This window comes from Leuciscus leuciscus (genome assembly GCF_965113295.1).
Source record: "Leuciscus leuciscus genome assembly, chromosome: 25".
NCBI lineage: Eukaryota > Metazoa > Chordata > Actinopteri > Cypriniformes > Leuciscidae > Leuciscus > Leuciscus leuciscus.
Window position 1 is genome coordinate 21112092 of NC_138724.1, and position 25884 is coordinate 21137975.

The window sequence follows — 25884 nt, forward strand, 5'->3', positions numbered from 1 at the left end:
ATTTTATTTCAACTTTATTTCCATTAACAAAAAAACATTTTTAATCATTTTAATTTTAGCTAACAACACTGGTTATTTCTCTAACTCTTATATATTCATCCCTTTTTCTTTCTCTTTTGTTTTTCTCTTGATCTTGAAGTCATCCATCAAAAGGCTCTGATCAGGAAAAAGCTGTGAGACTCTCAGTTGCTCAGAAAAAGAACTCTAGGTCAGCTTTCCAGATTTCTATGTCCACTCTTGAAAACATCACAATGTGCCTGATCTACTTGTCCTAGTAAATTACTTTAAATTACTTCACAACAGCACCATCTACTGGTGATTCAAGCCTATCTTGTTTCCTCAGGGCCAAAAAACATGTGAATCCCCTTCAATAGTCATTTTGTTCTCGATCATATGATCAGATGTGGACTTGAATATAAAAAGGTCACTGAGGTTTATTTATATAATTTGCACTCCAGTCTTGGGTCTTTGCAGCATAAATAGTTATTGTTTAAAGAGAAAGGTTGAGTTTGTTCTGACTGAACTCTTTGTCAGGCTTCAGAGCCCCTCTGTGAGGGCGGCTGGAACGGGCGGAGAGAGTAAACCTCGAACCTCCAACACCAACAGACGCAGCCAAAGCTTCAACCAATGTGACCGATTAAAGCCGTCAATCTCTGCCTGCGCTCATGAAAGAGGTGAGTTAATCACATTCATTTACACAATCTTGAGAATTTTCCATGTGTGTTATGTAAGCAGTCATTTAGTAAAAACTGTTATTGTTAAATCATCCTGAAAAAAAGCCCAAGGTGTCTTGCTCAGTGCATAATGAATAACTCTTTGAGGTATTTTGAACCTATAACCTTTCACCCAGATCTTTAACCACAAGGTCACACCACCCATGGAATCAGCAGGCTTTATTTCAGTATTATTTTTTACTAGAATTACCTGTGAATTTTTTTTACAGCTTTATCTTACTTTTCCTTGCACATATTGGTATTGGTATTATTGGTCAAAAATCTTTTTTTTTCAAGAAAATAAAACTGTTGTTTTTTTTATTCTATAAATATTTTATTGAAAACACTATATTATTATTATTATTATTATTATTATTTTCAGAAACTAAATCTGGTATTTTTAATATGTAAATATATTTCTCAAAAGGTCTTTTCCCCCCCAGAAGTTAAAATATAACCAAAAAAAGAAGCTACTTAGAAGAATGTCCAAGCTGCTCTTTTCTTTTCAACAAATAGTAGAAAATTGTATTCATTTTTGTCATAATTTACTCACCCTCATGTTCCAAACCTGTAAGACTTCCGTTCATCTTCGAATCACAAATAAAGATATTTTTAATGAAATCTGAGTGATGTCTGTTCCTCCATTGACAGCCCACACAACTACCACTTTGACGCTTCAAAAAGTTCATAAAGAGATCGTAAAACTAATCCATAAGAATTGAGTGGTTTAGTCCAAATTTTCTGAGGAGACTCGATCGCTTTATATGATGAACAGATTTCATTTGATGAATTAACATTCATCAGCGAACATAAACAGAAGCTCGACCGAACGTGCCTGACACGTGAGAACAAACCTCATTGGTTCTTGCGGAAGCTTAAACGTGCTGCGTAACACAAGAATTAATGAATGAATGAATTTAATTAATTTGATCATCATATAAAGCGATTGTGTCTCTTCAGTAAATTTGGACTAAACCGCTCAATTCATATGGATTAGTTTATGAACTTTTTGAAGCGACAAAGTGGAAGTTGCGTGGACTGTCAATGGAGGGACAGAAATAACTCAGATTTCATTCAAAATAACTTCATTTGTGTTTCGAAGATGAACAGAAGTCTTACGGGTTTGTAACGACATAAGGGTGAATAAATGATGACAGAATCTCAATTTTAGATGAAGTAGCCTAACCCTTTAAGCTCTGAAAAAATAAAGTAATTAAGTGGATAATGAAGAGAATTTAGGTCTGTTCCTCATGCTAAGTTATCGCTTAAAAAGCTGGGAAAAAAGCGCACAAGTAAATGGTACTTTTATGGTAATTTATGGGTCTTTTGACCATAAAGACAACTTTATAGTTGTATTCATTTTTTTAACCATCTGTTATTGGACATGAATTGTCACTTCAAGTTCTACAAAATATTTTGAACCAAATTTTTCATCATTTTCATTTGAACATTTTTCTTGCTCACAATGAGTGATCCAAACCATCCTCCCATGATTTGTTTAAACTCTGAGTTAGGTTGATTCATTTTTATGATTCTTTAATTGCATGTTGTTGACACATTTTTGGCACGCTGTTGTTACATTATGGCCGGCTTGGTTTACACACTTCAGCATTTAGTTATTTAGCGTGGATGTTTCCCCACTAACATGTCACATAGTTGAATATGTGGAATTTTTGTATTCAAGACATTCATAAAACCATATAAAAAGTATTTTTTCCCATTTGCACATGCATGATGTACATGTCTGTGTGCATGCATGCATCTGTGTGTGTGTGTGTGTGTGTGGTCTGGTGGACTCTCAGCTGCACACTGCTGGATCTGGTGTGTTGATGATGAGGCGTTTGCTGCTCACTGATTCAGCTCTAATTAGTGTACTTGTGGCAAAACCAGCGCAAGAAGAGAGAGAAAAGTCAATGATAATGACAGAGCTTTATATACAGTGAGGTCAAACGGCTAGGAAGACATGCAAGGAATATGACTGTTATGTGAATTTTGCTCAGATTGCCTGTAAGGTAAGCACCGAGTTTTCATGCAACAGGCTAGTAAATAATTGAATAATTAAATAATGCATACAAGGGCAAGCACCAGTTTAGCAGTGCAGGAAAATGAAATCAGGGAAATAGGGAAAGACAGTGACTGATCAGAACAGGTAAAATGAAAAGTTTAACATTTTTACTTAGACTTTGCAAGAGTTTGGTTTCATTACATACTTCATTTTCATGCAATTCAGGCTAATTATATATGCTATTAAATATTATATTATGTATTGTGTGTAATAATAATAAAAAATATTTTGTCCATTTTTATTTGTTTTTTGCATTAGGATTATGACTGAAAGCACATAAAAAATGTGCCTTGGAAATGGTTTGTTTTTATATTTAACCAAATAATCAGTTTCTTCACTCAAATCTCAAATGTCATGAAATGCTCCACAGTCACTCCTTTACTAACCATCATAGAAAAACCCTGGATCTCAAAAATAAATATTAATACATTACTTCACATACTTTAAATATTTATCTTCATAGTTCATGCTTCGTTTTCTCAGCTCTTCATCCAATACGCTCTCATATTTTCAAACTCCCACGGGTGTCACTCTTGCTAATGTCTGTGTGCTACAGCTTGACTGCACTTGCTAGTGTTTGAAAGATTTGACCCACTTTCTCTGTGCCAGATTGACCGTTTGTCCTCCCTACTTGTCCAATTGCCTGTTACAGTAGTTGAATGTACAAAAAGTGCAAATGGATAAATATATATTTGTTTATTAATTTATAGTCTTAAATTGTTTACTTAAGCAATTTTACTTTTTTACAATTTAATTATAAATTATATTATATTTTTTTATATTTTTGCAAACCTTAAAAAAATGTTTAACGAATATTACATTACATACAAATAATCTTTATTCAGATTAAATTTAAATCTCACGGAATTAAATGGAAATTAGACAACCTTGCTTTTCACCATTGTGATATTTCAAAATATGGATGTGTACTTGAGCAAAAGTTTTGCAAAGTACAAAAGCGGTTGTGATGAAGAGCTTATATATAAATGTTATATTTCCTCGTGAATTTACAGAGAAAACAACCTCATCACCAATAATGGTTGATCATGGACCAATCAGCTCTTCCATTCCTCCACCCAGCTGCACCAGCACCACAACTTCCACCTCTAAACCCTGGAGAAGCAAGTCGCTCAGTGCTAAACACACTGCTACATCCTCCATGATCACTGTTAAACAACCAGCTCCAGATTCTCTTGAGGTTCCTTCTAATGTGATTGCCCAGAAGTCCATGCTGGAAAAGCTCAAGCTCTTCAACAGCAAAACGGGTTCCAGAGCCTCCAAGGTTGTCAGTACAGACGATGTGAATGATGTTGAACCAGAAGGTGGCCAGATTTGCCCCATCCACCCTGGAAACCAACGGCCTGTCACCCCCAGCAGTTCTGGCAGCACAAGTCCCAAGCTAGCGCTGAAAGGCTTTGCACAGTTGACGCTTGGAAAATCTTTGGCGCCGAAAACAACCTCGGCAAAAGCGTCTGAAAAACTTAAAGAGAAGTCAAAGCCTAAAGAGAAAGAAAAGCTCAAACAGCTTCCTGTTACAGAACCCGAACACCTTAAAGGAGACACAAAAACTGATGGACTTGTACTAGAGTCTAAGAAGGCTGTTCCCAAAGGAAACAAAGCAAAGAAAGACAATGCAAAATCAGCTATGAGTGGAATTCCCAAACCAAGCCAAGGAGGAAAGGGTTCATCTGCAAATAAGCCTGTAGCGTCGCCCGCTTGTGGTGCGGAGGGAGAACGGTTACGGAGCACAAAGATAGGAGGTCTGTCTGTGCATAAAGGGCAGAAAGATAACAGAAACTACAGCTTTACCTCTAGCTTAGCGTTTTCAGATGGGAAAAGTTGCCAAGATCTCACCCTTGGTGCGCAGACCCACTCAACAACCAGCAATATGGTCAGTGTGCAACTTCCACAGCTCCAGCAACAATACAGCCATCCCAACATGGCCACTGTCGCCCCATTCATGTACAGGTAACGGAACAACTTTGTGGTGCTGTAAAGCGTTATCATACATACTCCATGAGAGACTATTTGGCTCTAAACTAGTATGTTGTCCTGTCACTATGTAGGTCTCAAACTGAAATTTATAAGACTGGGCTAGTGGCAGGAGTGGAGGAAAGGAGGGAACGAACAGGCCTGTGCAGCAAATCCATCCATTCTTCTCTTGAGAACCTGTCAGGTAAGCATTATGAGCATAATGAGAGTGAGTACAGAAAAAGAAACTTGAGTTGCAAATAGCAGTGTTGGGGAAGCTACTTTGAAACTGTAATTGAAAATAATATATCTAGTCACAACCACAAGTGAGTTGTTTAATCATTGTAGTGATTCACAGTGAATAATTTCAGTGATTCATAGTGAATCGTTTTAGTGAATTGCACCATTATGCATTTAGCAGAATTATAGCAAATAATTTTAGTTACTCGTAGCAAATCTTTTTGGTGATTTCATAGCCCTTCATAGCAAATCATTTTAATGTTTCTAAAGCCGCGTTTCCACCGAAATTACCCGGAACAATTTGTCCCAGGAACTTTTTTCCCAGGAACTTTTTTTGCCCCAGACCGGTTGCTTTCTGCGTTTACACCGCGGTCTAAAGTACCGGGAAGGTAAACTGCGCGCAACTGCTCCTCCCAGTCTGCGACGGACAGTAATCAGTTTTGAGCGCCACATTTATAAGTATGGAGGAGATTCAAACTGTGCTGCAGTTATGTATTGGTTTACTAACGAGGTAATTAACAAAACAAAATAGACGAGCACTGATACTAAAGCGTGTTCAGAAAGCTCGTATGCGTATAAAATGAGACAACGTATGTTATCAGTTATTGTGAGATGCCTGGGACGAACGCGCAAAAATTTCCTCTTTCGCAAATACGCTTAAAAAAAGCCTGAACTTCGTCTATCAATCATAAATAGTGATTAGTCTTGTAAATAGTTGTTTGTTACTAACCTCAAAGCGCTATTTCAATCCTGTTATAGTAAATTTGTAACATGGTTTGGAGTGCCTTGCAATAGATGACAATGTGTAAACATAATGACTTAATAATAAAAGCTGTGGCAGAAAAGAGACGAGCACTGATAAAGCGTGTTCAGTAAGCTCGTAATGCTATCGTTAGATATAAAATTTGTATGTTATCAGCTATTGCGGACATTGACCGTGAGATGGCTGGGACGAACGCGCAGAAAGTTTCCTCTTCCACAAATACCCTTAATAAAGCCTGAAACTCGTCGCCAGTCCACCAGTTTTTTTTATTAAATTCCATATCTCTTACTGCATGAAGCCACGACACGAACCGCAATAGATTTTTTAAAAAGGGAGGTTAAAAATAAATAAAATGCTGCGTGGAGTCATCCAACCAAAATGCGGCGTGAACACAACCAATCAGCTTGTGCAGCGCACAAGTCCCACCCCTGAAAGGTCCTGAACTTTGAAAAAGTACTACCTCATGAGCAGGGACTATCGGAGGGGGAAATATTTACCCGGAACTTCATTTAGACCCTGGTTCCTGCAGTGTAAACACATCGAGTACCAGCCCAAAGTTCCTAGTTCCTGGGTAAAGTTCCTGCGGTGGAAACGCGGCTATAGTGAATAATTTTAGTGTTTCATAGTGAATAATTTTAGCAAATCATTTGAATAATTTAACAGTTCACTTAAATGAATCAGACATTGCAATTTAGACTAGCATGTTTGTTCAGCTTGCTCAGGAAACCATGTGTGAGGTAAAAACAATTCTGTTGTTTTACCATGTTACATGGCTGAATGTTGGACATATTGCTTGTTACTGGGAAAAACTGTTTCAAAATAGTCTAATATCACTCTACTAAACATTTTAATAGTGTTGCCACTTTTGGATATTTACTCCCCAACTCTAATGCCTAGTTAGGACAAGGTCATTTACTGTGTCTTTGTATAAAACAACACCGATTATTTAAGAATAAGTGAGCAGTGTTTTCCGAACTTTGAGGCCAATGTCAGACCAGTCTGAGAGTGAACAAGAAAACAAAACAGCACTCATCTGCATGTAAAAGGCTATGAATGTCAAGGAGTTGCCAAGGCCTACCAGCATGTGTGTGTGTGTGTGTGTGTGTGTGTGTGTCCTTTCTCAGTCTGTCAGAACTTTGTGTAGAGAGAAAAACTCTTCTCCACAGGGGAAGTTCCCTGGGCTGGTGTGGACATGAGAGCTGTATTCTAATTTCCCCTCTCTTTTCCATGGAGGAAAGGAAAAGGCAGGACCGCCGTCACAAGAGCTTCTTTCACAAATCAATCGGGACATTCTCTGGGAAAACAACTCCGAATGTGTCAGACAGACCTTTTATCCATCTTAATAGAAACGTAGGAGAGTCAGGGACACGTTGCCACCAGAAAAAGCACAGGACATTAGGAGCTCTGTGAAGTCTTTTTCTGCAACCGAGACAAAAATCTGTACCACTGGAAGAAGACCTAAACGAATCTTCTTCTCAATGGACCAAGCAGAATGTCATTGTCCGTTGGCATCTCCTCTCCGAAATGGAGGAACAAGAGATGGTTCTTATGAGGACATCTTAGACTTAGACGACTGCTTCAGTCTCAGGAGTAAGGACAGGTTCTGGGGTGTAGACAGTTCTGGTGGACCTCCAACATCATCTAAATGTTTGGCTGAACTCACTCAACCATGTGTTTTGAATGAAAGGGAGCTCAACACGTTCAGCTCTGTATATCAGCTGCATTTGAGCCAACACTCTTGTGTGTGGGATGGAATTGCTCGGGTTAATGAGGAGATCCTTCTAACCATGTTGGACATGTTTGAGAAGCATGAAAGTGAGTAGATGAGTGTTGGACGACTTGATCTGTTTTAAAAAGCTACCTAGGAGGCATTTAACACACCTGAAGTCTTTATTATCCATTTTTGTGGGTTTTTTTGTCACTTTTTATTGATAAAGACAGAAACGAGAGGAGAAATTGACCGGCGACTTTTATATTAGCATGTGGACTAACTGTTAAGACACCATCTCTTTTTTTCTTGGAAGTCTGCCATTGTTGGCTTGAAAGAGAAAACTGACTGTACAAGAGGATGTTTTCGCATAGTGCCCCTTTTGGCAATTATAATCATGTGCGTTAACTGCTTGGCTACAGCAAACCTGTTAAAATGTTTTTTTTTTTTTTTTCGTTTTAGTTTTAGATAATGACCCTGCTTAGCAGAAATCTGCCATGACAGCAGTTGACTTGAAAAACTGAATATAGACGTTTACGCTAATGCACGCTAGCACCCCTTGCATTGAAAATCCAATTCATAGCCTACTTGCGTTGCATTATAATCTTTCATCCCATCAGATATCTCTGCAAATAAAGCCAAACTAAATGCTGTTTTAAAATAAAATGTTCTATATTTGATGTAGTTTGAGAAGAAGCTAATATTTTTTACCACCAAGGCGGGTAGAGAACAAAGATTAGCATTAGCCTCAGCGAGCAGTTCTGAAAGAGGTTGTTTGTGGTTTTTACAGCCTCTAGGAATGTACTTTTCCACGGCACTCATTCTTTTACACGTTTTACATCATGTGTGAGTGTTTGTGTGTGTGTGTGAGTCTGCTCTGTACCTTCTGAGCCCCTTGTGGACCTCTTATGATCAGTAAACAGCCGTTAATCCAAGCAGCCAAATCCCCTCTCACCTACGGCATACACTGCGTGTTTATTTTTAAGCAGCGGTTGGCTAACGTTTCGTACGTTAACATTGGTGCAAGAAAACAAAAAGCTCTTTTACAGAACGCTCGGAGATTTAACTTCACGAGCAAAAGGGGCAGAGTTAGTGCTGTGATGCTAATACAGAGTTCGGGGTTGCTTCATTTACACTATTCCATGATTCTCCAGGTTTTAGCTGCATTTCTGAAGCATTTTAGGTGTGTGAATGTGTGTGTTCAGACATGCTTTAGAGTTATGGTAGCAGCTGTTTGCAGACTGTGGTGATGGTGATGAGTCTGGTTTCCTCAGGTGAGGACTCCGAAACCAAGAGGCTACGTACTGCGAAAAACATTGCTGATCTGAGGCAAAACCTTGAGGAAACCATGTCCAGTTTGAGGGGGACGACACATATCAGTCACAGGTAAAACCAGTGTGACGTGTGTTTAATTTTTTCTCATATTTTGTGTGTTTCGACTTTCAGCCTGATAGAAGTGACTAAAGTTAGTTTTATTCATCTAAAATATTACTTATCTTAAAGGAATGTTCTGGGACTTTCCTTAAAAAAAAGCAAAGGATTACAGTGAAGCACTTGCAATTGAAGCGAACGGGGCCAAGCCGTAAACGTAAAAGTTTTAACAGGAGAATTATTCTAAGTGCTTTTTTAGAATTCTAAGCTTAAAATGTTTGCTTTAAATCATTCATTTAAAAATAGGCCCCATTCACTTCAATTGTCTAAAAGTGTCGAAATTATTTTGATCAACCCAACAATGATCCAGCGAACTGGTGATCAACCCAAAGGGCTCCCGTTAGTGGTAGTTGCTTCTTACTGCACTTTCTCTGGTGTCAGTTCATGTCCAGACTCTAAATGACTTCTATTCAGTAGGGTTGAAGTACAACATGACATTAATAATGACTGGGCACAGACATCACAGCACAGTTCAGAAAGCACCCCATTGTTCCCGGGTGTGTGAACCCTTTTATCTCTGGGGGTTTGCGAACGGTTAAACTCTAAATGGCTTTGAGGAAGACATTTTGATTGGCATTAGGAGCTCATTTGGGGGGTGCCGGGTTTTTGTCTTTGCCGTGATCAGTTTGATACGCGTCTCGGCCTTCCAGGGTACAAAAGCTGGCCGTGAAATCGTCTGGAGGCCACATACTGCCTGCTAATACTAGATAAAAAGCTTGTTTTAATATCCCAATGAAACCCTGTCCCGACAGGATGCATAATTTTGCCAGAAATTCAACAATGCTTTTTGCTTGCTGCTTGCACTCTTTCTTTCAAAAAGGTGTATTAACCCCAAAAAACTTTTCATAATTTCCTCACCTTCATGTCATTCCAAACCCATATTATTTACTTTTCTTTTGTGAAACAAAAAAGGATTATTATTTTTTGGAAGATATTTTGTAGAATGTCTATGCTGAAATATAGTGTCAGACATGGCTTGCATTGTTGTTAGTTAACTAAAGCTACAAGAATTAAAAAATATTTTTGTTAATTGAAATCAAGCTGGAAAAAAAATTAAGTAAAGAATATTTTTTTTTCAAATATTGGCAACTTACTAACTAAAATCAATATAAATTTAAAGCTAAACAGATATATAAAAACAACAAAAGTAACAAAAGCACATAACAGAATTACTCAAATTAAAATGAAACCTGAAAACATAGAAATAAAAGCCTATTTAAAATATTAGTAAATACTATAATGGCATAAATAATACTAAAATAACACTTTTTTTTGTCATTGATGAAAAACTGATCTGATGTAACACTTTATCCAATAATAAGAAATGGTTTGACTCTATTTTGTCTGCACATACAAAAACCTGAATTTGTCAGGTGCCTGAAAACCCTTTTTATCATGTAAACCTCTTCTTTGACACTTAAGATTTTTTAGGTTAAGAATAGGTGTTAAGCATTATGTACTAGGTCTAACAAGTGTGCAAACAAAATCAATAAATAATATAAATATACATAATCATTTGTGTGTGTTTTGAACATCTTAAATTAATTTGTCACATGGTGTTGTCAGTGATGTTACAACCCTTTTTTCAATATTGAAATAAAATAAAATAAAGAACAAAGTCAAGATGTTAACAAACCTATAGTTTATGGTTATGTCATTAACTTCTCATGTTTTTTTTTTCTGTCTCACTGCCTGCCAGCACTCTTGAGACGACCTTTGACAGCACAATAACCACAGAGGTCAATGAGAGGGCCTTGCTTACCCTCAGTTCCCGCCCTGCTTCTGCACTGCCCTGGCGGCTGGGCTCATCCAGCCCTCGTCTACAAGCTGGTGATGCCCCCTCTTCAGGAAACGCGTTCGTACACCACGGCAGTGGCTGTGAGCGGCACACACACAGACATCAGATCTGCACACACAACGGAGTCGTCTGCGGCCTTGAGCTCTCAGAGAAGGTGGAGGAGCTGGAGGGCGTCGCCATGGAAACGCCAGGGTACATGAGTGATGGAGATGTCCTGGGCAAGAGCATGAAGGTGGATGGTGTTTCCAGTGGGTGAGTGTGGTTTGATGGTGTGTTTGCAAAAGTTTTCAAATGTTTCATCTGCATAACTATTGATAGATGGTACATCAGCTTTAAAGGTAGGGTAGGCAATTATTTAATAAAAATGTATATTCTAAATTAATATACAAAAATTTATACTAAAACATGTACATATATCTTCTGTGGAAGTTTCAGGACCAAAAAATGTTCGTCCAATCATTGCATTTGGTCCGATACGATGTCCTACCTGCCTGTCAATGTTTACATGTATATTTGTATATACACACAAACAAAATTAAGACATTTTACAGGTAACATACAGGTAAGAATGCATCTCTTTGCATCTGCCTCTGGGTGGCGCTCTTTAGTTAGTCTTTTTTGACTAGTTTATTTTGAGTGAGTTACTTTCAAACAAGAATATTATAATCAATCAATTTTCAATCAATCAATCAACTTTTTTGAATATGCAAAATTTTGATGACGGCTACAAAAATGTGCAATTCATCCATTTAACAAGTTCAAATGTCCGTTTAACGCTATATATCAAAAGATGCAGTGTTAGTGCAAGTGCGCAGTGGCTCGACGCGCCCTGCACTGAATTCCTACTGTGTCCCATGAGCGGTTAGCCACAGCTTTTTAGCATGTAATCATGTAACGCCGATCCAGCTTTCTTTATTCACTTCACTCTTTCATTGTGCCGTTCCCTAGGAGCTCTGCCAGTTTTTGCCTGCCTGCTCAAAGTCCCCGGTGCACTGGTGTGGTTTGTGGCAACATGCAAATTACAGTATGTTTAGATGGCGTTGTTTCTTGGCTCTTGGCTTTGGTTTGGATCATGCAATCACATCCCAAGCCCGCCTGCTTCTTTATGCAGCTTTAAGTAGCTGACATAAATGTGCATTACTGTTCGATAACATTTTAGAAGCCACAATAGCTCTCTCATGTTAGCAGTTATTTTGTTCACATGTCTGTTATCAGCTGTTAATTTCGCAGTCCGTCAGTAGGACATGAAAACGCAACATGTAGCCTCTGGTAAGAGAACGGGAGTCAAGGGTCATGGGAAATATTCATGGTTGAATCCTGAGAGAGGGCGAATATATGAATATTTGGGGCACGAAGAGAAAGAGAGTACTTGAATTTACCTCACAGAGATGCATTTAGCTGACTTTTCATGGAAAAATGTGCAACCTTTTGACCCCATGGAAGAGATATGACTTTGGATCCAAATTTGGAAATGCGACTAAATGCACAAACGCACGCAGCAGATTCAGAAATGTCGTGCATAATCTTTCCCTAGTCCTGTTCAAACAGGAATCAGACAGACACCTTTTATTGGATTCTCATATTCCTTCTGCTCAGTGCTGAATTCCAGTAGAGTGATTCTGTCACCACAAGAAAATCTTTGTGAGACATTTGATCATAGTTGGAAAGCTTTTAAGCCCAATTACTGAGACCATATATGGATGGATTTTGAAACGCAGTCAACATTGGGTACTTACAGCAAATTCTGTTACTAAAACCTGATGCTTTGGTTTGGATTAGTGTCTTTTTACTAGCTTATCTTAGTACCATCTTAGGTACATGTTCGAATAATCGGATAAGGATAACATAAAAGGCATTTAAACAATGTTTTGTTGGAGATTATGTTGGGAGAGTCTTGATTATATCCACTGAGATTTGACTGAATTGTGGATGCTGTGATTTATATATTTTTATTAAAATTTTATACTGTTTATAAGTACTGATTTTATCCATTGAGGTGTTTTTATTCTGTTCTATTTTTAATAACTTTTAACTGAGTAAAACTGAATATTTTTTAGAAAAACATAAAGGACTGATTTTATCCATTGGGATTTGATTGAAATGTAGATGCAATTTTTTTTTGTAAAAACACTTCTTTTATTTTATGTTTTTCCTGCCGATTTGTATTTATCTTTCCTTGCCTATTCAGCCTTGGTTATGTCAACAGACACTATAGAGAGAAAGTTATTACATTTAGATGAAAGATAATAGAAACAAACATTTTTGTTCTTTACAACGGGGGTTTTCAACCATAGCACCAGGCTATTATTTGATTATACATTGTCTATCTATCTATCTGTCAGTCTGTCGAGACTGCTGTTGAATGACTTGTAGCGGGTCACCAGGTCAGGGCAAATGAATAACTCCATGGGACAGAGTGTTTAACTAGTTTAAATAATCTTAACAAGCCTCTGTTGCTCAGTAACCAAAGTTAAACAGAAGCCGTTGATCCCAAATGTGCCCAGTATTGCACCTGTCAATGAGGTATTTAATAGGAAATATTGTCCAGTTATAACATTTAAACAGACACTATTCACAATCATAGATAACCTCTTCAAAAAGTATAATGCTAGTACAGTTCAGGGATGGTATCATATCGTGGTTCTTGTTATGTATACCATGGTAATGTTTATTTACCAAATTATTGTACCATGCCAAGACAATTCCCGCAGGCTACAGAGTAGGGCATACTAAAATAAAATTACTTTTAATCAGTTTAATCAATGTTAAATGGTCACATTAATTTACTAAACTGGTTTTGTCACTGTTTTGCTGTTTAATACAAACAAGCCTATTTAATATTTTTGCTGTACTAGTTGCTAAATCTTTGCTAGATCCTTTGAAAATTATGATTGATCAACCTCAGGATTGTGAAATTCATATTTCCTTCTTCTGATCTGAATCACACCTGATGATTCATGTATTATTTAATTACCTGTCTGAACTGAAAAAACATAAATCATTAGTGCGGCGTATGCTGTTTGGAAATGTCCCACCTGTCCAGCAGGTTAGTCAGCCGCCCAGATGATGAAACCATCACCTGACTCAGAGTGTGATTGCTTCACAGCAGGAAATGAGAGATCAAGCTAAAGGATGTGTGTCTTTTAAGATGCTGTGCCGTCTCCATCTGCAAACCTAACAACCAAAACTAGCTCACTCCCATTATAATAAGCAATCTGATAGTACCGTAAAAATGCTTATTTTTATATTATAAATCTGCTTAGTTATCTATTATGTGTTAATGTTACTGTAAGTAAACATTTATTAGATTATATAATAACACCTTTACAATAAGGTTCCGTTTTCTAACATTAGTTGCTTGTAATAGTTAACAAGAACTAACAATGAAAAATACCAATGCATTTTTTGAGCTTATATGTTAAATTCAACCTTTAATACATTATTAATATTATTTAATGGATCTGTGCTAACATGAACTAAAAATAAATATGTATAATTGCTCATTGTGAAATTAATGTTAGCATTTATGTTATTGTAATGTGAATGACTAATTATCAGGATGAAACATATAATTGTTCTGTTAAATCTAATAACAAATATTGTGAAATAGTTTATATACCACCACATAATTCACGGGTAAAATCTATATTATTTTTTACCTGGAGAATTTATTTACTTTCAATAAAATAATGAATATTGAAGAATAACATTCATGATGGATAATATTTTATCCATTATATTTTTGTTCATGATTCATTATTATATATATATATATAATAAATATATATATATATATATATATATATATATATATATATATATATATATTATTTTTTTTAAATAGTGCCACAAGGTGTTATTCAGTATTGTGTTGTAGTAGTTCTGTCATGCATGAGATGTACCTGTTTTACTGTGAAAATCATATTAACCTGAAACATTAAGCTTATCGGATCAGCCTGTTATCAGTGGTGCTCTCCCCCTGCTGTAGTTTTAAGTGTTTGGTTCATATTGCTTGTCGCCAGAGGGCAAATGACTGTCCTTTGAGAACCTGTAGAACATCCACTTAAATGGCTCAACAGAGTAAACACTCATCCACCTTGTGCCTCAGGTTAAAACACACTGTCCCACACAGCTCACCTGTCCACTTCTTATTCTCTCTCTCTCTCTCTCTCTCTCTCTCTCTCTCCTCACTTCTTAATGAAGTGTGTCCTTAGGGATACTAAGAACACAGATAGGTGCTTACAGTAAGAACATAAACACATAAGCACACACCTTAACAGTCAATAGACATGGTCATGTGAAACCAACGACTTTCTTGATTGTCGCAGTCCTAGTTTGTGACTTTTAGTGAGGTGAGTGAATATTTTGAGTTGCATGTTGGTTATGGTTTTGTTGAAATAGGCACTAGGTCTAGTTTATAGCTGCTTTGGGCTAATATGAACTGTTTTTGAATTGAGATTCATTTTAACTAGCTAAAGAAAATTGTAAAGTTTATATTGAGAGTTATACTATGTGAGGTTTCATCTGGAACTTATTAAAATAAATGTTTGGGCATAATTGGTTTGTTGTTGTTTTTTTGAAAAATACGTTTGTATGTGTTTGTAAAATGTTATATATTATATAAATTTTTTACGCATATAAACCCTTTATATTTCAAAATATCAATATATAACATAAAAAACATCAAGTATAATACCAAAATATCTTGGCTTTGAGGAATTCACTATGGTTTGTTTATAAAATGACTAAAAACGGTATCTTCCATAGCAATTGCTAAACCATATTTATTGAGACCCCAATCATCTCAGCCATGGTTATTAACTAAAACCAAATCCATTTAAACAGATTTGTTTTTTTATATAAAACATTAACTGAAATGAAATAAATATATTTCAGCGAGTTATTTTAAGTTGAAGTTGAAACGAATTAAACCTATTATCAAAAACCATACTAGTATACCGATACTAAACAACACTGATCTGATCCCCCTTAAAATCTAAATAAAATAACTATATAAAAATGCATAGTATATGTGTCCTTTCGGTACAATCCCTGACAAGATCTTCTAACATTATAGCACGTCTCTACGTCTCTGCGTTTCCACTACATGTAGTAAAACAGGTTTTTCCTGTGGCTGATTTCTCTTGACATTGACAACCGTTTGTATTCATGCTGTTTGTAGAGAGAATTGAATTCATTTGTTATGAAAGCGAACGTCCAGACACAACATGCTGTCAAAGGAGCTGGATAAGTATAGATCAAAGATCATCAGACGGCGGGCAACATCATGTAAAATATCTTTTTGTTAATGCGTCTCGCTACATATTTAACTCCAGTGTTTCACAAGACAGCCTGTCCATGCTCCATTAACAGCTAAAGACGCCGCATTAGACCTGTAATTGCGTCTTGTTTATATCTTGTGTGTTAAACTAGCATTTGTGTGTGTGTCTGCAGCTACATGACTGACGGAGGTCTCAACCTATACTCCCGGAGGGTTAACCGGGTCTCGGATGGCATGAACTCCGTGAGAGGGACCGTTCACCACTTTAATCCCAAGAGTCAAGAAGACACTGATAGGTAGGACTTAACCTTTCACCTTTGCATTGCATGCACTAACTCACCCTGTAGACTCTCATTTTTCATGTATTCTGTTTCTTATGATCAGTATTCCTGAGTGGAGATCGCCACAGGATGTATGGGTAGTCAAACCGGAGCATTTCAGATGGGCAACAGAGTTGCTTTTGTTTCCTCACAATGGAAGAGAGTAGTCATTGTCTTTGTGAGCGCCAAAGGCAACAGCTAATGCATCAGTTTAGACATACATCCACTTCTTTTTGCGTGTGTGTGTGTGTGTGTGTGTGTGTGTGTGTGCTCTCGCATTCGGTGTGCTTTTGTGCCGTCCTGCAAGCCCTGTGGCTGTTTAACATCCCACATCCCTCACCATTTGCGCTGTGTCTCCTCAAGCGCAACAATACTGTCTGTGAACATGGAAAACCGTCTGTGTTTTTACTAAACACATTCTGAACTGACAGTGGATGGCATATTTATTATTAAATGCGTCTGGTGACTCATTAGTTCAGAATAGAAAGATGTTTGATTTGTCTGCTTTAAAAGGGAAAATGAAAAATGTAGAGATAGAAAACAAATACATAATAGATGATTTGGAAGAAATGAAAGTGAAAAGCAGTGGGTGGGGTAGGTAAGTAAGAATGATTGATGGGAGGATTGGATCTGAAAGAAGCCTCAGAAAAGACTGAATTTTCCTTATTTCTTCTCAAAGAGTTTTTATTAGTGATCGTCATAAGCTGCTCATTGATCATTCATGCATCTCGTGTTGTCCAAACATGCATATATTCTGTGGAACACAAAAAGAAGATATTTTGAAAGATTCCTGTCTTTTCTTGCTGTTTTGGACCCTATAGAGTTCAACAGTCAGGTTTCACAAGTAAAAATCCCATGGAGAAGTGATTTTTAATAAGTTAAAAACCTTTAGAGACAGACCTAATGTGAGCTAGAATGTTGATAAACAATGGCTTAAAAAGTTGGCAGGCACTGTTGCACTTTATTGACTTTCAAATATCTTTTTTTTGTGTTTTCGTAAAAGAAAGTTTGCATAGACATGAGGGCGAGTAAATGTTGACAGAATCGTCATGTTGGGTGAACTCTGATTGGTCATTGACATTTTGGTTTGACAGTCCAGTCCTGCAAAGTGGACCAGACATTGTCTGCAATGAAAAGTCTGGCTCTTCAAGACTAAACTTCCCCTGCCCTTGATGAAGTCAATGCAGAACATCTCGCAGATAAAATGGCATTCGATCAAAATCTTGGCAGAAAATGAGTCAAGAGTCAGATTGATGACGTACAGACCAGCTTTGTAATCCATGGTTTTCCAAATAAGGTCATTTTCTTGAGCCCATCCAGGTGTGTTCCCAGGATTCCGTGCCCAGTACCTGTCAAGATATCGTCTTAGTGCCCAGATTGATACAGGTGAAAGAGGGATGATCTAAGACCTTGTGAAATGTAGCTGGAGGGCAGGGATGGTGAGAATCCAATGGGAATTCCTTTTCTGTCCTCTTTCTTACTGGAAATGCTTGATGTCATGTATAATTTTAGAATTCTTTCTCTAACAGCAGCTGGTGTAAAAAAAAAAGCATTAAATCATTTTGCTCACGTTATTTTGACTTGCTTTGTCATCAAATCTTCCAAAACAAACTCCCGGTCAGTGAAGAAAGATGAGGTGGTGCGAACTTCAGTGATGCATCCCTCTGAGAGCTCCTTAAAATCCATCATGAAGGGAGCCATGTTGGTTTTGGAGTTGGATGATGTGGATGCTGTAGAAAATTATTCAGATTAATTTGCGCTGTACTGTTAATTCAGTCAAAACTCCTGTGATCAGATCAGAACTCTCGCTTTGATGGTTTGGTGTTCCTTTGCAGCTGATGATTCTTCTTGTTTTGCATTGACAATATTTGCCTTGCAGATGATAAATTATATTTCATTGATATTTTGCTATGATTAGTATTACCAGGGCATATTCGCATAAGCACGCTAGTGTTGTCATGATACTGGAGTTTCTAATTTCGATACAATACCATGAAACGCATCGATACTCGATACCATTTTCGATACCACTGGGAAAAACTGCCGCATAGATATTTTTAATATCATCTCATATTTTTTGTCTATCCATTGAAAGTCTAGATATTCAATATTTTCAAGCTTCAAAAAGTACATGACACAAGTAACAGTAATCAATATGAATAAAGCGGGTTTAACCCAAGTCTTCTGAAGAGACATGATATATTTATATTTATATATATTATGCATGTCGCACCTGTGTTTTTTGTGATAAAGGAAATAGGACCACCCTGTACTTTTACATAGGCATACAGACACACCCTCAGAAATGACAGTCGTCTCAAGCATGTGGTGTCTGAATCTCAGTGTAGTTTCCTGCCGGTGGAGGGATGTCCGTTTTTCAGGTCCGCGATGACTGCTACATTGTGTGTGACTGTGTAATTTGGCCGTGGCAGTTCAAACACGGCTCTGAAACGTGATCGGGGCGTCTCGCCCTGGAGAAAGGGGCTTGGGGACCACGTCTGGACTGAAAGGAGAGACCTGGTCAAATCCACACCCACACACAGAGGAAATGTGCCATATTGCACACACATTTGTGGGTCAGTGGGTTTCTGTTCTTCGTTTCATTGCATGTGAATGCCTTTGGTATGCTATATGCTCTAAACCAGATCAGGCTTTCAGATCAGATTTCGCCACTGTACCTTTAAGACTTCTGTATGTAAATGACCTTTATGTAATGATTTTCTTACCTCCATCTACAAATGTACTTGACATTTTCGTTCATCAGGGTTGGCTAAGTTACTGAATACAGAATATACATTAATATGTAAACAGGGTCATGTGTAAATCATGTTATGGTTGTGACCTCAAACTAGGGCTGGGTAATATAGCTGATATATGCATTTAAGACTATATAATAAATATATCTTGATTTTTATGTATTTGAAATCTGAAATCTTATATTTTCATAATATAATATAATAGAAAAATCCATTGTTTAAAAAATAAAAAATAAAAAATCTGATTTGTATATCATTTTTTTGTGCATTTTGTATTGTTTTTATTTTTTTCCTTAATTTTTTGTCAGATTTGTATTACTTTATATTGTTTGTGATATTATTTGTATTAGTTTATAAAAAGATTTAATTTAAATTTAACCCTCTGATGGTTTACGGGGTCTTTTTGACCCCAAATGACTTTTGCTCAAATTAAAAAAAATGTTCCCTTTGTCCAAATGGTATGAAACCTTCTACGGCTCTTCACACTTTCTAGATCTACAAAAAAAAATTTCAATTGGAATGATATCTGTTTTTATGTTAGCGTGACAAAAATTGTGACACTCGTGGTCTTCGGGGTCTCTGGAGTACAAAAAAATGCTAAACTTTGACAAAAATATTTTATTTTTGTTATAATTGTGATTTTATAATATTTAGATATGAATCCAACTGAATCCAACTTGTGAAAAGATATCTTTCAGGTAGTCAAATAGCAAATAGCATATAGTGGAGCTCTATGGCCATCTAGTGGTTAAAGTGATATTTTTTTTATTTTAAAACTGCATTTTCCAAAAAATGGGCATAAATGTTACATTAAACCATTTAAAATGATCCATGTTATCCCCATGAATGAAAGTTAGAAATCTGGGTCTTTTATAAAGTGAATTTTACATCAAATGCTGTTTTTTTGTAAAAAGCTTATTTAAATAAATATTTATTTATTTATTTATAGAAATTTAAAAGATATCATAAATTCTCCAAAAACTGCACAAATGTTGAGTAAAAACATTAACAAACAGAATAAAATTACATTTGTAAAAAAAAAAAACTATTATCTTGTTACAAAATTAAATGTTATTGTCTGGGGTCTCTGGAGACCCCAAAAAACACGAGTGTAGACATAAATATAGACCATCAGAGGGTTAAATTGTATATTATTTATTTAATAAACGTTAATGTATTTTTCAGCCTTTTGATTAGACATTTATCTTGATATTTATGTATTTGATCTGAAACCTCTTTTTCCTGTAAGAAACCATTATTACAGAGTAAATTCAAAACATTTAATATATGCAATGCAAGATGTAAAATACAGTAAAAAAATCTGGTTTAAATTTAAAAAAAAAACTAAATGAAGACAAGGAAGAATAATTTTTATTTCTACAGACCAATATAATAAACATTAATGTTTACCTGGATGTATTTTTACAAAAACATCAAATTAAAAAAGGCACACTGACACTTTTTTGAGTGATGGAGCAAACAGTTTGAACTGATTCACAGAAATGTATTTTGTTACTTGCAAAACTAATCATCGCAAATATATTGTGCATATCCAGTATGTTGCCCATTAAAAATCATTGCAACTATATTGTGAATCTTCAATATATCACCCAGAAGGAAGTTTTGCGTGTGAGTATGTCTACATTAGAGCAGTAAAATGATATGCCCCCTTTAAGCAATATTTGATTTATGACTTGCGTTGCAACCTTAGATTATTTTCCCAAAGGCATTTACATGGAATTGAATGTGCTTCTTTCTTTTTCCTCTCATTGTTTTTAGGTGTCAAAATGATTATCTTGCTGATATTTCTCTATAATGCAGTTTTGTATTTTGTCAGTGTTTGTCCGCCAGTGTTGTTTGGCTGTTGATAAATGAATGTTTCTGCCTACTGGATTTGACCGGAAGTCTTTGGGTCTACAAGACCTTCCTCCTACACAAACGTGCTCTCCAAAAGAGATGCAAAAAGAGAGATGAGCTGGCAACTTGCCTTCTTGCCAACAAGCAAGCCCAGCAGGCACAGTCATTAAGTTCATGGGAGGGCTGAAAAAAATCTCTCTCCGCTTTCACGCTTCTCTCGCACCCTCTGCCCCTCACCGCACACCCAGACTCTGCAGTAAAAGCGCAGTGGCGATAGTGTTATGGCTGAGACTGGTTAGGATCTTTGGATAGCATTGGTGTGTCTGTGTCCCTGTGGTCTGCTGTACCTGTAGAGTGCCAGATAGAAATGGACAGAGAGAACTGAACGCATTGGACTTGACAGACTGGTCTAAAGCTTGTGTATGAGGCTGTGAAGTAAGTGTGCTATTGAGGGTGACAGCTGAAGTCTCTTTGTGTTTGTGTGTGAGTTTGTGTGCATGTATACAGTAGATGTGTGTGTCCAGTAACTATACCTGCAGTTTATTTTGGCTGGTCTCGAACACTTCTGATTAAGTGTTAACGCTTTACATAACCGGAATATAGCTGTTTTTTTGGTTTAGATGTTTTCTTTGTTTGTTTGTTTTTGTTGTTCTGAGTTTGTTTTATTTTGTTTTGCAGGGATTTTTTTTAATCTTGTTTTGAAGGGTTTTGTTTTGTTTTGTTTTTGTATTTCATTTTATTTGCTTTATTCTCGTTTTTTATTTTGTATAATTATTATTTGTTATTTTTTATATTTTACGTTTTTGTATTTCATTTTATTTGCTTTATTCTCGTTTTTTATTTTGTATAATTATTATTTTGTATTTTTTATATTTAATGTTTTTATTTATTTTTTTATTTTTTTTATTTTTTTTTGGACCAAATAAATATATTCATCAATAAATTGATGATAGGTTTTTGAGATGTTTATTGCTCTTTTCATATGACACCAGAGCAAAGTCTTTTATATTATTATAAATATTATACATTTTTGTATTATATATTTGGTTATATTATTATAAATATTATCAATTTTATATATTATATATTTGGTAATATTATTAAAATATTATACATTTTGATTAAACATTAAAAAGTAAAAAAAAAAGTACAAATTTATAATAAAAAAAAATGAATCGCATATTTTAACACTTTTAGCATATTTCACATTTACATTGGCAAATAGCTATTGAAACGGGCTGGTCTATTATTGGTAAATTAGTAACGAGTGAAACCCAGAAAGTAATTTAAGTTAGCCTTGCCTGCAGAATTCCTGCACAAAGGGAGACTTCTGTCTATTGTCATCTGTTACGCTTAAGTCATCGACCTCATCCATCGCCAAAACTGCGATGAGTGTAAGTCTGGTTCTTTCACCTTAAGCCCTCAGGACAAGCTCAATGACAGCATGTGAAGCATTCTTCACTCTTAAGCTGCTTAAGTCGCCACCCGTGCAATTATTTTTTATTGGCGTGTTGAGGCAGAACATATGGGAACTCTATCTTGTGGATGTTTTAAATGTAAGACATTGATTGATTTGTCTCTTCGGGTTGAATCAAGGATGCAAAAGAACATCCGTCCATTTGCCCTTGACACGTCTGGTATTGATGGAGAAAGCGATATGTAGAGAGAACTGTTTCCTCTGAGGTTTAGGACGGGTGAACATGGGCTCTGAGGGGGGCTTAGCAATCACATCAAAGCGGACCCCTCTCCAAACAGTTAAATGGATGGGACAAGAGAGAGAGAGCTCTTATCTGACATCTGAGGAAACAGCTACTTCCTTTACCACAGTCTACATACAACACAAGTCTGGCAGCCAAAGCTCTGTGGTTTCTCATCTGATGGAGATGTACTGTACGTTGCTGGATGGGACCATTTAGGAATTATGGTATTGGAGCTGTTGACCAAGTATTATTGTTTGACTTTTTGTTTAGAGGAAAGCTGAAGTTGCTCATTCCTAACTGAGAACACTTCTAAAGGTCTGTTCACACCAAGAACTATAAATATATAACGATAACTATATTAGCGTCCACACCAGCACACAATATCGTTCTGTTTATTCTAAGCGTGCAACAGTTTTGTTGTCTGCTGCTTTAAATGCAGGATGGATTCTGATTGGCTGTCAATGTTTATCGTCCATCAGCTGTCACTATAGTCTATCAACTATATTATTTCTCTTTTGAATGATTTTTAGAACTTTACATTTATGCATTTGGCAGACGCTTTTATCCAAAGCGACTTACATTGCGTTATCCTATACATTTATACATAGGTATGTGCAATCCCCTGGGATCGAACCCACAACCTTGCGTTGTTAACGCAATGCTCTTTGAGCTACAGGAAAGCCATTCCATTCTTTGTTTTCAGCAACATGAAGTGCAGTAAATAACACATACATGTTACAAATATTACATTACAGAATGAGAGAAGTTTTGCAGCTTGGTAGATTCTGAAGCCCACGTGTAAAATTGTTCACGTGGACAATGCGATTTGTTTTTATGGGGAGGAATCGCACCTTTAACCGTGCTAACTGGATGCTTGAGACAATGATCTTAATCACTCAGCACAGCCATCACACCCAGCAGCCCATTCACATGCAAATGTGGCCGGAGAACAGGAAGTTGGAGATGGAGGGACAGAGAAAAGAAAAGAACAGACTAAAAGACAGAGGGAGGAGGATATCCATCAACACATGGTACCCCCATCCCCCCACAGTGTGTGCGAGAGAGAGAGAGAGAAGGAGAATTAGTCATATAAATGGATTGGAAAGTGTCAGTAATACTTAATTAACTACATTGTTCGGGAGCAGGACAGTAGCCAGTAGTTGTTTTCAAAACAGTTTTTCCTTTAGTAGCTTTATCCAGTAGCAAACTACTTTTTTTCACCAAGTAGCGGTTTAATGTAATAAAATGCTATAGAACGTTATTTGTTTTTGTCAACCACAACTTTACAGCAATAGAAAATAATAATGTCTGCGGTGTCATGTAAAGCATTGAGAGGATTCACTAGGGAATCTGTTCCTTTGGATTGATTCGTTTAATATCTATCTATCTATCTATCTATCTATCTATCTATCTATCTATCTATCTATCTGTCTATCTGTCTATCTGTCTATCTATCTATCTATCTATCTATCTGTCTATCTGTCTATCTATCTACCTGTCTGTCTGTCTGTCTATCTGTCTGTCTGTCTGTCTATCTATCTATCTATCTATCTGTCTATCTGTCTATCTGTCTATCTATCTATCTATCTATCTATCTATCTATCTATCTGTCTATCTGTCTATCTGTCTATCTATCTATCTATCTATCTATCTATCTATCTATCTATCTGTCTATCTGTCTATCTATCTACCTGTCTATCTGTCTATCTGTCTATCTATCTATCTATCTATCTATCTATCTATCTATCTGTCTATCTGTCTATCTGTCTATCTGTCTATCTATCTATCTATCTATCTATCTGTCTATCTGTCTATCTGTCTATCTATCTATCTATCTATCTATCTGTCTATCTGTCTATCTGTCTATCTGTCTATCTATCTATCTATCTATCTATCTATCTGTCTATCTGTCTATCTATCTATCTGTCTATCTATCTATCTATCTATCTATCTATCTATCTGTCTATCTGTCTATCTGTCTATCTATCTATCTATCTATCTATCTATCTGTCTATCTGTCTATCTATCTATCTATCTACCTGTCTGTCTGTCTGTCTATCTGTCTGTCTGTCTGTCTATCTATCTATCTATCTATCTATCTATCTATCTATCTGTCTATCTATCTACCTGTCTGTCTGTCTGTCTATCTGTCTGTCTGTCTGTCTATCTATCTATCTATCTATCTATCTATCTATCTGTCTATCTGTCTATCTGTCTATCTATCTACCTGTCTGTCTGTCTGTCTATCTGTCTGTCTGTCTGTCTATCTATCTATCTATCTATCTATCTATCTGTCTATCTGTCTATCTGTCTATCTATCTATCTATCTATCTATCTATCTGTCTATCTATCTATCTGTCTGTCTATCTATCTATCTGTCTATCTATCTATCTATCTGTCTATCTATCTATCTGTCTATTTGTTTAACTATAAATTATTAACATATAGCTTAAGCTATAGTATGATAGTCGATATTGTGATGATCTCATTTTGTACAGGTATTTCATATGAGAATTTATATTTTAGGGGGGAAAAAACAGTGCAAAATGTGCAGCTTTTGTGTACCATCATGTGCTGTCGCTGTGTATTCTGTGAGTGAAAGTGAGAGACAGAGAACGAGAACAAGAGAATATTTGTGTTGTTTCAGTGTGGCTTGTGTATTTGCAACAAAAGAACACATAGAAGTGAAATAAAGGGATGGAAACACAGGAAGGAAAGAAAACAACAATAGAGAAATAGTCATGAGCTTAGTGTCCTCTTCGCCCCTACAGACCCATTGGCTACAATAGAGCTCTTCTCTATCTAGATTTATTTTTATCTTAGCATTTGTGAGGTGAGAACTGTTCTACTACTAACGTTTCTAATTTTACACTTTTTGCAGTTAATTTTAAATTACTGTAAAATGTTCAGCCTTGTTGACAAAGCATATTTTCACTGAATACCCACCTTTGCTCATGCAGTTTACCCTAGTTTATACAAATAGCATATTATTTCTATCTCAACTCAGTGTACCAAAAGATACAGTAAAGCTATTTAAAATGTTACAAAATATTTCTATTTCAAATAAATGTTCTTGAGCTTTCAATTCATCAAAGAATCCTAAAAACAATTATCCACAGTTTCCAAAAAATATTAAGCAGCACATCATCATGAAGACTGAAGTAATGATGCTGAAAATTCAGCTTTGCCGTCACAGGAACAAATTACGTTTTAAAATAGAAAACTGTACTGTACTGTACTTCACAATATGACTGACTATATGTTCAAATATAGACTTCTAT

General features: G+C 36.2%; 1 protein-coding gene across 5 annotated transcripts in view; it reads left to right on the forward strand.

Annotated features, from left to right (window-relative positions):
• nav2b (neuron navigator 2b) overlaps positions 1 to 25884 on the forward strand; it is an 87576-nt gene that overhangs the window by 25977 nt on the left and 35715 nt on the right. For 4 of the 5 annotated variants that reach the window (XM_082158900.1, XM_082158896.1, XM_082158899.1 and 1 more), the window contains exons 6-12: positions 140 to 208; positions 535 to 674; positions 3792 to 4746; positions 4845 to 4954; positions 8735 to 8846; positions 10591 to 10941; positions 16144 to 16266. In XM_082158900.1, coding sequence (XP_082015026.1) covers positions 140 to 208; positions 535 to 674; positions 3792 to 4746; positions 4845 to 4954; positions 8735 to 8846; positions 10591 to 10941; positions 16144 to 16266 — 1860 coding nt within the window. The remainder of the gene's footprint in view (positions 1 to 139; positions 209 to 534; positions 675 to 3791; positions 4747 to 4844; positions 4955 to 8734; positions 8847 to 10590; positions 10942 to 16143; positions 16267 to 25884) is intronic. The other variant, XM_082158898.1, reaches the window with a different exon arrangement.